The 12,484-nt window shown below is 46.8% G+C and overlaps 1 protein-coding gene across 1 annotated transcript in view; it reads right to left on the bottom strand.

The window, feature by feature from the left end:
* Positions 1-3,206: 3,206 nt before the first annotated feature.
* Positions 3,207-12,484, bottom strand: part of LOC143796904 (uncharacterized) — a 124,261-nt gene continuing 114,983 nt past the window's right edge. The window contains exon 3 of the mRNA XM_077281051.1: positions 3,207-3,315. Coding sequence (XP_077137166.1) covers positions 3,207-3,315 — 109 coding nt within the window. The remainder of the gene's footprint in view (positions 3,316-12,484) is intronic.

Raw genomic sequence — 12,484 nt, forward strand, 5'->3', positions numbered from 1 at the left:
CCTTTTCAGGCATTGCACCCTGTGCTACTTTAACAGGATGGCCACGCTGTCCTACAACTGTTTTTGGTTTTGACACACGTTTTTGGCCAGATACGGGCCTGCCAGATGAAAGCTGTTGCAATGTTGATGCCTGCTGCGGCTCCTCCTCCTCCGCTTTAGAGTTACTGCCAGCGGCACCCTGTTCCCCCAATGGCTGCCAATCTGGGTCAACAGCTGGGTCATCTATCACCTCCTCTTCTATGTCCTGTGCACCTTCCTCTGTGTCACCGTGTAAGCCGGTGCTATAGCGTTCTCATAGTCTCATCAGGGTCAGATTGTGGCTCAGTACACTGCGAGCGCAATGTTGTGATCTGAGTCAATCGAACAGCATAATAATCCAGCTGTGGCTGTGCATCTGTGCACTCCATGTCCGATTCATCTTGTAATGGGCATGGCCTGTTAACAATTTCCCTTTCTATCCCAGGCACGGTATGTGTAAAGAGCTCCATGGAGTAACCTGTTGTGTCACCTGACGCATCCTTCACTGTTGTTCTGGGTGAAGGACACAAGGAAGCGACTTGTTCCTGACCGGGAGCATCCACTGACGACGCGCTGCTTTTAAATTTTGCACTTTCCGAAGAGGAGGCGAAAGAGCTAGAGGCAGAGTCAGCAAGAAAAGCCAAAACTTTTTCCTGCTGCTCCAGCTTTAAAAGCGGTTTTCCTACTCCCAGAAAAGGGAGCGTTCGAGGCCTTGTGTAGCCAGACAATGACACTGGCTCAACAACTCGAAACTTAGGTGCTATTTTGCTTTTCCCACGACCACCTGATGCTCCACCACCACTACCATCATTACCAGCTGGCAATGACCGCCCACAGCCACGACCTCTTCCACCAGACTTCCTCATTCTTGGCAAAATGTAACCAAACTAACAACCGTTATATGGTACTGTAAAACCAGGTAGAAGGTGTACGTAAACTTGTTGTGAATTTAAATCACCCTTTATAGGTGTGGGAGACTGCTGGGAAAATCAGGCCCACTGTATTACACTACACAGTTTCAGTGTCAGAAAGTGGCTGACAGATATGCCACAAACAGGACTGACACAGATGCACTTAGTGGCAATAGAAATTTCCCTTTATAGGTGTGGGAGACTTCTGGGAAAATCAGGCCCACTGTATTACACTACACAGTTTCAGTGTCAGAAAGTGGCTGACAGATATGCCACAAACAGGACTGATGCAGATGCACTTAGTGGCAATAGAAATTTCCCTTTATAGGTGTGGGAGACTGCTGGGAAAATCAGGCCCACTGTATTACACTAACTACACAGTTTCAGTGTCAGAAAGTGGCTGTCAGATATGCCACAAACAGGACTGACGCAGATGCCCTTAGTGGCAATAGAAATTTCCCTTTATAGGTGTGGGAGACTGCTGGGAAAGTCAGGCCCACTGTATTACAGTACACAGTATCAGTGTCAGAAAGTGGCTGACAGATATGCCACAAACAGGACTGACACAGATGCCCTTAGTGGCAATAGAAATTTCCCTTTATAGGTGTGGGAGACTGCTGGGAAAATCAGGCCCACTGTATTACAGTACACAGTATCAGTGTCAGAAAGTGGCTGACAGATATGCCACAAACAGGACTGACGCAGATGCCCTTAGTGGCAATAGAAATTTCCCTTTATAGGTGTGGGAGACTGCTGGGAAAATCAGGCCCACTGTATTACACTACACAGTTTCAGTGTCAGAAAATGGCTGACAGATATGCCACAAACAGGACTGACGCAGATGCACTTAGTGGCAATAGAAATTTCCCTTTATAGGTGTGGGAGACTGCTGGGAAAATCAGGCCCACTGTATTACACTACACAGCTTCAGTGGCAGACAGTGGCTAGCAGATATATATATAAAAAAAGGGACTGTGCTACAATAACAATCTCCCTACAATGATCTCAGGACAAGTATGGCAGCCAGCAGTAAAAAGGACTGCTGCACACAAAAGTGTGGACAAACAAAGAAACAAGAGAACTGTGCAGAAAGAAGCAACAGGATTTTTGCTTTGAAAAAAGCAGTTGGTTTGCACAGCGGCATACAAACAGCAATGCAGCTATCAGGGAGCCTTATAAGCTACAGAGCTGATGCACAGAAATCTAGCCTCCACTGTCCCTGCAAAGAAAAGGTGGTGTTGGACAGTGGAAATCGCTACAGCACGGTTTGGGGGTTTATATTTCCTCCCTAACAATATCCCTGCTTCTGACGAAGCTGCAGCAACCTCTTCCTATGCTACAATCGGCAGAAGTAAGATGGCGGTCGGCGTGCACGCCCCTTTATAGCCCCTGTGACGCCGCTGAAAGCAAGCCAATCCCTGTAATGCCCTTCTCTAAGATGGTGGGGACCGAGACCTATGTCATCACGCTGCCCACACTCTGCGTCCACCTTCATTGGCTGAGAAATGGCGCTGAACGCGTCATATGAAACGCGACTTTGGCGCAAAGATCGCCGACCGCATGGCCGATCCCACACTGGGATCGGCTCGGGTTTCACGAAACCCGACTTTGCTGAAAGTCGGCGATTTATGAAATTGACCGATCCGTTTCGCTCAACCCTAGAGGGAACTGTTGAAGCGCTCACACAAGCCATTGGTCTGTGGGTGATACCCACTCAATACCAGACGCTTCACCTGCATTCCCTTACAGAGAGCCTCCATTAGGCGAGACATGAATTGGGTCCCTTGATCAGTAAGCATCTCCCTGGGAAATCCTACCCCTTGTAAAGATGGCCAACAGTGCATCCGCCACCTTATCTGCCCTAGTTGAGGACAAAGCCACTGCCTCTGGGTACTGGGTAGCGTAGTCTACCACAGTGAGGATGTATTGCTTTCCAGAGCTGCTTGGGACCACAATGTCCACTGCAATCCTCTGGAAAGGCTCTTCTATCACTGGCAAAGGGATCAGGGGAGCCTTAAGAACAGGCCCCGCCTTCACCACTCTTTGACAGGTGATACAGGTGTGGCAGTAATTTGTCACATCTGTCCCCATCTTGGGCCAATAGAAGTGTGGAGACAGCCGGGCCTTAGTTTTGCTGATCCCCAAGTGTCCAGCGAGTGGCATCTCATGGGCAATCCGCAACAACTCACCCCTGAATTGGTACGGGATGACCAGCTGTCTTTCCATCAACCACTCCTTTTGGTATTTTCTGGGTACTGTCTCCCGGTACAACCTCCCTCATTCCCAGAAAACCCTCTTCTTATCAGTCATGGAGGTGGGTGTCTCGGCAAGGTGCCTCAAATTCTCCAGGCTCGCATCTGAGTGCAGAGCGGCCTGGAACTCTTGACTAGGGTCAGAAGCGACGTCAGGGTCCCTTCCCCACGGGAACCCTCTGGGACCTGCTCTGGGTCCATCTCTGGTTCAGTCATGCCTGTGACTGAGGAGGATCCAGAAGGCAGAACATTATCTGTGTTCCGGGCACTTTGACTGCAGGTGACAGCAGCTATGTAGGCTGTCTCCCTGGGGATTTCCACAGACCCATCAGCCGGCACTGCTATGGGTACTACCTCCCCATACACCCCCAACATCTCAGGAGCAGTGCTATATATGGGGCAGTTCTCCGTGGCACTGGTCAGTTGCACAGCATCACCTTCCTCACAGTTCCCATGCATCTTCCCATTTCCCTGAGCACCATCGCTTGCTCCTGTTAGGGGTTCCCCAGCCATCCCACCCTGCGGAGTGACCTGGCTGAGCACTCCTGCACCTGTGAACACATCATTTCCAGGACATAAATGGTTAACAGGTAATGCATGCATATTTTCATCATCAGCATCATCAGTATTACCCTTGGCATTTTCAGAAAAATGGTTATCAGGTACACTCCCTGACAGAAGTTATGTCGCTTATCCATGTTATGTAAATAAAAGTTTATTACCTGATGTTAAATTCATCCTTTGGTTATATAAATTATTCTTTTGAAAGCTGAAACCCTCTGAAATGTGGTTTAGGTTAAGAAAATAAATTGGCATCAATGCAGAAATATTGATCATTTAATGGACACAGAATGGTCAGATTTTGGCAAGACAAAAGTTTTGTTGCCTGGTCATATAATGCACACAATCCTAGTTTACATCCTCACCTGTGCTCAGTAAATCATCGGTTAATTAGTGTGTGTGTATAAAAAGAAACCCATCACCCCAGACCTTCACTTGAACTGCAACTTGAGCTCTGATAACATGCCAAAAATCCACCCTGCATCCAAAGCCTGGATTATCAAGAGGCTGAAGACCAGATCCACTGCAGAGGTGGCTGGCACCTGTAATGTGTCTCAGCGTTAAGAACAAAGAATTAAAAAAAGATTTGAAGAGACTGGGGATGTGTTTGACAAGCCCAGGTCCGGCAGACCCAGCAAGACAACTGCTCAGGAGGAACGTTTGTTGGCAGCGTCAGACTGGAGTACCTTGGGCCCACCAGAGAAAATCATTCTTGGGTCCCACTATGACACAAGAGGGAAACGATGAAAAATGGTCACACACAATAAATAGAAATGCTATAACCTTTATTAATACCAAACCACAATATTAAAACCAGGTGAGCGGAGGGAAGGTAGTAAAGCACAGAAAACACTGTTATGAAGTTAACAGGAAGGGCGCCACCAGAGATAACAGTCCTACAGGCTTATACATTATCAGAGTAAACAAATAAGCAAAAATAGGAAACAAATAGTAAAAACTAAATAAACCAAAATAATAACTTGATCCTACTGCAGTCAGGGATACCAAGCCAAGTACCAACTGTTTCACATATAAGATAGGTGAGTGCAAGAACCGCTATAATGCTATCCTAATTGAAATCCCATACCTATCAAACCGACACAGTAGATATTAGTAAAGCAAGGTACCCACCGCACAGAGGACTGTAGTACTGGAGGCGCGCTTCCACCCCAACGCGCGTTTCGGCGATCACACCTTCATCAGGGGCCCCCTGATGAAGGTGTGATCGCCGAAACGCGCGTTGGGGTGGAAGCGCGCCTCCAGTACTACAGTCCTCTGTGCGGTGGGTACCTTGCTTTACTAATATCTACTGTGTCGGTTTGATAGGTATGGGATTTCAATTAGGATAGCATTATAGCGGTTCTTGCACTCACCTATCTTATATGTGAAACAGTTGGTACTTGGCTTGGTATCCCTGACTGCAGTAGGATCAAGTTATTATTTTGGTTTATTTAGTTTTTACTATTTGTTTCCTATTTTTGCTTATTTGTTTACTCTGATAATGTATAAGCCTGTAGGACTGTTATCTCTGGTGGCGCCCTTCCTGTTAACTTCATAACAGTGTTTTCTGTGCTTTACTACCTTCCCTCCGCTCACCTGGTTTTAATATTGTGGTTTGGTATTAATAAAGGTTATAGCATTTCTATTTATTGTGTGTGACCATTTTTCATCGTTTCCCTCTTGTGTCATGTGCTTATCTTGATGATAGGTCTTGTTGGTCCTTTTTCACCTATGGTACAGATTTTTGTCATATTATGAGTTACCATGGTGTTTAGTCTTATAAGTTGTTATTCATTTGGGTCCCACTATGTAGCTGCATAGAAATAAATACAAGACCACCAATTGTGCGGTAAAACACGCTAATATCAGGGTATAATATAAGGTAGTACACGTCTTAATTATGTAGCAGGGGTTGGGGTAGCCTCAAAGAAAATAAAGTAGCCCCCTCATAGGGTACAATGTATCCCCCTCACAGAATATAATGCAGCCCCCTATAAAATATAATGTAGCCCCCCCATAGAATATAATGCAACCAGCCTCAGAGTATAATGCAGTCTGTTATGACCCCAATGGCGAGGGTCTCAGAGGAACGTGGAAATCTGCAGAATACAAAAATCCAGCTCATAGGGCAGTGGTAACTGGGTTGACCATATATCTACTCCTAACGCCAACACTAGAAGTAGCCGGGGATCATTCCTACGTTGATTCTAGATGACACGCGCCAGCCGGAGAATCTAGCTACCCCTAGTAGAGGAAAACAAAGACCTTTCTTGCCTCCAGAGAAGGGGACCCCAAAGCTGGATAGAAGCCCCCCACAAATAATGACGGTGAGGTAAGAGGAAATGACAAACACAGAAATGAACCAGGTTTAGCACAGAGAGGCCCGCTTACTGATAGCAGAATAAAGAAAGGTAACTTATATGGTCAACAAAAACCCTATTAAAATCCACACTGGAAATTCAAGAACCCCCGAACCGTCTAACGGTCCGGGGGGAGAACACCAGCCCCCCTAGAGCTTCCAGCAAAGGTCAGGATATAGATTAGGAACAAGCTGGACAAAAATACAAAACCAAAACAAATAGCAAAAAGCAAAAGGCAGACTTAGCTGATATAACTGGAACCAGGATCAGTAGACAAGAGCACAGCAGACTAGCTCTGATAACTACGTTGCCAGGCATTGAACTGAAGGTCCAGGGAGCTTATATAGCAACACCCCTAAGTAACGACCCAGGTGCGGATAAAAGGAATGACAGAAAAACCAGAGTCAAAAAACTAGTAACCACTAGAGGGAGCAAAAAGCAAATTCACAACAGTACCCCCCCCTTAGTGAGGGGTCACCGAACCCTCACCACGACCACCAGGGCGATCAGGATGAGCGGCATGAAAGGCACGAACTAAATCGGCCACATGAACATCAGAGGCGACCACCCAGGAATTATCCTCCTGACCATAGCCCTTCCACTTGACCAGGTACTGAAGCCTCCGCCTGGAGAGGCGAGAATCCAAGATCTTCTCCACCACGTACTCCAACTCGCCCTCAACCAACACCGGAGCAGGAGGCTCAGCAGAAGGAACTACAGGCACAATGTACCGCGGCAAAAAGGACCTATGAAATACATTGTGAATAGCAAACGACACAGGAAGATCCAGACGAAAAGATACAGGATTAAGGATTTCCAATATCTTGTAAGGCCCAATAAAATGAGGTTTAAATTTGGGAGAGGAGACCTTCATAGGAACAAAGCGGGAAGAAAGCCATACCAAATCCCCAACGCGTAGTCGGGGACCCACACCGCGGCGGCGGTTGGCAAAGCGCTGAGCCTTCTCCTGTGACAACTTCAAGTTGTCCACCACATGATTCCAGATCTGCTGCAACCTATCCACCACAGAATCCACCCCAGGACAGTCAGAAGGCTCCACATGACCCGAAGAAAAGCGAGGATGGAAACCAGAGTTGCAGAAAAAAGGCGAAACCAAGGTGGCGGAACTAGCCCGATTATTAAGGGCAAACTCAGCCAACGGCAAGAATGTCACCCAATCGTCCTGATCAGCAGAGACAAAACACCTCAAATAAGCCTCCAAAGTCTGATTGGTTCGCTCCGTCTGTCCATTAGTCTGAGGATGGAAAGCAGACGAAAACGACAAATCAATGCCCATCCTACTACAAAAGGATCGCCAGAACCTGGAAACGAACTGGGATCCTCTGTCTGACACAATATTCTCAGGGATGCCGTGCAAACGAACCACGTTCTGGAAAAACACAGGAACCAGATCGGAAGAGGAAGGCAGCTTAGGCAAAGGAACCAAATGGACCATCTTGGAGAAGCGATCACATATCACCCAGATAACAGACATGCCCTGAGATAGCGGAAGATCAGAAATGAAATCCATGGAGATATGTGTCCAAGGTCTCTTCGGGACAGGCAAGGGCAAGAGCAAACCGCTGGCACGAGAACAGCAAGGCTTAGCTCGAGCACAAGTCCCACAGGACTGCACAAATGACCGCACATCCCTTGACAAGGAAGGCCACCAAAAGGACCTGGCCACCAGATCTCTGGTGCCAAAAATTCCCGGGTGACCTGCCAACACCGAGGAATGAACCTCGGAAATGACTCTGCTGGTCCACTTATCCGTGACAAACAGTCTGTCAGGTGGACAAGACTCAGGCCTATCAGCCTGAAATCTCTGCAACACACGTCGCAGATCCGGAGAAATAGCTGACAAGATAACTCCATCTTTAAGAATACCAACAGGATCAGCGACTCCAGGAGCATCAGGCACAAAGCTCCTAGAAAGAGCATCGGCCTTCACATTCTTTGAACCTGGTAAATACGAGACAACAAAATCAAAGCGGGAGAAAAACAATGACCAGCGGGCCTGTCTCGGATTAAGGCGTTTAGCAGACTCGAGATACATCAGATTTTTGTGATCAGTCAAGACCACCACACGATGCTTAGCACCCTCGAGCCAATGACGCCACTCCTCAAATGCCCATTTCATGGCCAACAACTCCCGATTGCCCACATCATAATTTCGCTCGGCAGGCGAAAACTTCCTAGAGAAAAAGGCACAAGGTTTCATAACAGAGCAACCAGGGCCTCTCTGCGACAAAACGGCCCCTGCCCCAATCTCCGAAGCATCCACCTCAACCTGAAAGGGAAGTGAGACGTCAGGCTGGCACAAAACAGGCGCCGAAGTAAACCGGCGTTTCAACTCCTGGAAAGCCTCCACGGCAGCAGGAGCCCAGTTAGCTACATCGGAGCCCTTCTTGGTCATATCCGTCAAAGGTTTCACAATGCTAGAAAAATTAGCGATAAAACGACGGTAGAAGTTAGCGAAGCCCAAGAACTTCTGAAGACTCTTAACTGACGAGGGCTGAGTCCAATCAAGAATAGCTCGGACCTTGACTGGGTCCATCTCCACAGCAGAAGGGGAAAAAATGAACCCCAAAAAGGGAACTTTCTGTACACCAAAGAGACAATTTGAGCCCTTGACAAACAAAGAATTTTCACGCAAAATTTTAAAGACCAACCTGACCTGCTCCACATGCGAATCCCAATTATCAGAAAAAACCAAAATATCATCCAGATAAACAATCAAAAATTTATCCAGATACTTCCGGAAAATGTCATGCATAAAGGACTGAAAAACTGAAGGCGCATTGGAGAGCCCAAAAGGCATCACCAAGTACTCAAAATGACCTTCGGGCGTATTGAATGCGGTTTTCCATTCATCACCTTGCTTAATGCGCACAAGGTTGTACGCACCACGAAGGTCTATCTTGGTGAACCACTTGGCACCCTTAATCCGGGCAAACAAGTCAGACAACAGCGGTAAAGGATACTGAAATTTGACAGTGATCTTATTTAAAAGCCGAAAATCAATACAAGGTCTCAAAGATCCGTCCTTTTTTGCCACAAAAAAGAATCCCGCACCAAGAGGGGAAGAAGACGGACGAATATGTCCTTTCTCCAGAGACTCCTTGATATATGAACGCATAGCGGTATGTTCAGGTACCGACAGATTAAACAGTCTTCCCTTAGGAAATTTACTGCCTGGGATCAAATCTATAGCACAGTCACAGTCCCTATGAGGAGGCAGTGCACTGGACTCAGACTCACTGAAGACATCCTGATAATCAGACAAATACTCCGGAACTTCCGAAGGCGTAGAAGAAGCAATAGACACAGGCAGGGAATCCCCATGAATACCACGACAGCCCCAACTTGAGACTGACATAGCCTTCCAGTCCAGGACTGGATTATGGGTCTGTAACCATGGCAGCCCTAAAACAACCAAATCATGCATTTTATGTAAAACCAGGAAACGTATCACCTCGCGGTGTTCAGGAGTCATGCACATGGTAACCTGTGTCCAATACTGCGGTTTATTTGCTGCCAATGGTGTAGCATCAATACCCCTAAGAGGAATAGGATTTTCTAATGGTTCAAGAGTAAAACCACAGCGCTTAGCAAATGAGAGATCCATGAGACTCAGGGCAGCACCTGAATCTACAAACGCCATGACAGGATAAGATGACAGTGAGCAAATCAAAGTTACAGACAGAATAAATTTAGGTTGCAAATTACCAACGGTGACAGGACTAACAACCTTAGCTATACGTTTAGAGCATGCTGAGATAACATGTGTAGAATCACCACAGTAGTAGCACAAGCCATTCCGGCGTCTATGAATTTTCCGCTCATTTCTAGTCAGGATTCTATCACATTGCATTAAATCAGGTGTCTGTTCAGACAACACCATGAGGGAATTTGCGGTTTTTCTATCACATTGCACCGAATTAGGTGTCTGTTCAGACAACACCATGAGGGAATTTGCGGTTTTGCGCTCCCGCAACCGCCGGTCAATTTGAATAGCCAGTGCCATAGTGTCATTCAGACCTGTGGGAATGGGAAAACCCACCATAACATTCTTAATGGCTTCAGAAAGGCCATTTCTAAAATTAGCTGCCAGTGCACACTCGTTCCAATGTGTCAGCACGGACCATTTCCGAAATTTTTGGCAATACACTTCAGCCTCGTCCTGCCCCTGAGACATAGCCAGCAAGGCCTTTTCTGCCTGAATCTCAAGATTGGGTTCCTCATAAAGTAAACCGAGCGCCAGAAAAAACGCATCAAGATCAGCCAATGCCGGATCTCCTGGCGCCAGCGAAAAAGCCCAATCCTGAGGGTCGCCCCGTAAGAACGAAATCACAATTTTTACTTGCTGAGCAGAATCTCCAGATGAACAGGGTCTCAGGGACAAAAACAATTTACAATTATTCACGAAATTCCTAAACTTAAACCTGTCTCCGGAAAACAGTTCAGGAATCGGTATTTTAGGTTCTGACCTAGGATTTCTGATAACATAGTCTTGTATGCCCTGCACACGAGTAGCCAGCTGGTCCACACTTGTAATCAAGGTCTGGACATTCATGTCTGCAGCAAGCATAGCCACTCTGAGGTAAAGGGGAAGAAGAAAAAAAAAAAAAACTCAGAATCTTCTTTCTTATAATCCCTCTTCTGCAATGCATTAAACATTTAATACTGGCCTGGCAAACTGTTATGACCCCAATGGCGAGGGTCTCAGAGGAACGTGGAAATCTGCAGAATACAAAAATCCAGCTCATAGGGCAGTGGTAACTGGGTTGACCATATATCTACTCCTAACGCCAACACTAGAAGTAGCCGGGGATCATTCCTACGTTGATTCTAGATGACACGCGCCAGCCGGAGAATCTAGCTACCCCTAGTAGAGGAAAACAAAGACCTTTCTTGCCTCCAGAGAAGGGGACCCCAAAGCTGGATAGAAGCCCCCCACAAATAATGACGGTGAGGTAAGAGGAAATGACAAACACAGAAATGAACCAGGTTTAGCACAGAGAGGCCCGCTTACTGATAGCAGAATAAAGAAAGGTAACTTATATGGTCAACAAAAACCCTATTAAAATCCACACTGGAAATTCAAGAACCCCCGAACCGTCTAACGGTCCGGGGGGAGAACACCAGCCCCCCTAGAGCTTCCAGCAAAGGTCAGGATATAGATTAGGAACAAGCTGGACAAAAATACAAAACCAAAACAAATAGCAAAAAGCAAAAGGCAGACTTAGCTGATATAACTGGAACCAGGATCAGTAGACAAGAGCACAGCAGACTAGCTCTGATAACTACGTTGCCAGGCATTGAACTGAAGGTCCAGGGAGCTTATATAGCAACACCCCTAAGTAACGACCCAGGTGCGGATAAAAGGAATGACAGAAAAACCAGAGTCAAAAAACTAGTAACCACTAGAGGGAGCAAAAAGCAAATTCACAACAGCAGTCCCCATAGGGTATAATGTAGCCCCCTTAGAGTATAGTGCAACCCCCCTCATAAGGTATAATGCAGCCCCTTCATGGAATATAATGTAGCCCTCTCATAGGGTATCACGCTGCCCCCTCTCATAGGGTATCATGCAGCTCACCCTCATAGGGCATCATACAGCTACCCCCATAGGGCATCATGCAGCTAACTCCCCCCATAGGGCATCATGCAGCTCACTCCCCCCATAGGGCATCATTCAGCTCACCCTCCCCATAGGGTATCAGGCAGCTCACCCTCCCTATAGCGCATCATGCAGCTCACTCCCCCATAGGGCATCATGCAGCTCATTCCCCCCATAGGGTATCATGCAGCTCATTCCCCCATAGGGTATCATGCAGCTCACCCTCCCCATAGGGTATCATGCAGCTCACCCTCCTGTTGTGAATTCTGCTTTTGGGCTCCCTCCGGTGGTTGTAGGTGGTAATGCAGTTGCCCCTGAGTTGCAGTCCTGGTCAGGTGTATCTGCTGATTGCAGTTCTGACTGGGGTATTTAGGCGTGCAGGATTCATTAGTCCTTGCCAGTTGTCAATTGTTGTTGGGAGGTGTAGGACCTCTGCCTGGTTCCTCCTGCCTTTCTGCCAAATCAGCAAAGATAAGTGTCTGGTTGTTTTTTTCCTGTGGCACACATGCTGTGTGCCTCACAATTCAGTGATATTTTTTGTGTTTTCTTGTCCAGCTTAGATTGTGTCAGTATTTTCTCAGTCTTGCTGGATTCTCTGGAGTGGCAGATATACATTCCATGTCTTTAGTTAGATTGTGGAACTTTCTGTATTATCTGCTGTGGATATTTTTGGAAGGGTTTTAATAGTGACCGCCTAGTAATCTGTCCTATCCTTTCCTATTTAGCTAGAGTGGCCTCTTTTGCTAAATCCTGTTTTCT

Source organism: Ranitomeya variabilis, chromosome 1 (assembly GCF_051348905.1).
Source record: "Ranitomeya variabilis isolate aRanVar5 chromosome 1, aRanVar5.hap1, whole genome shotgun sequence".
NCBI classification, from domain to species: domain Eukaryota; kingdom Metazoa; phylum Chordata; class Amphibia; order Anura; family Dendrobatidae; genus Ranitomeya; species Ranitomeya variabilis.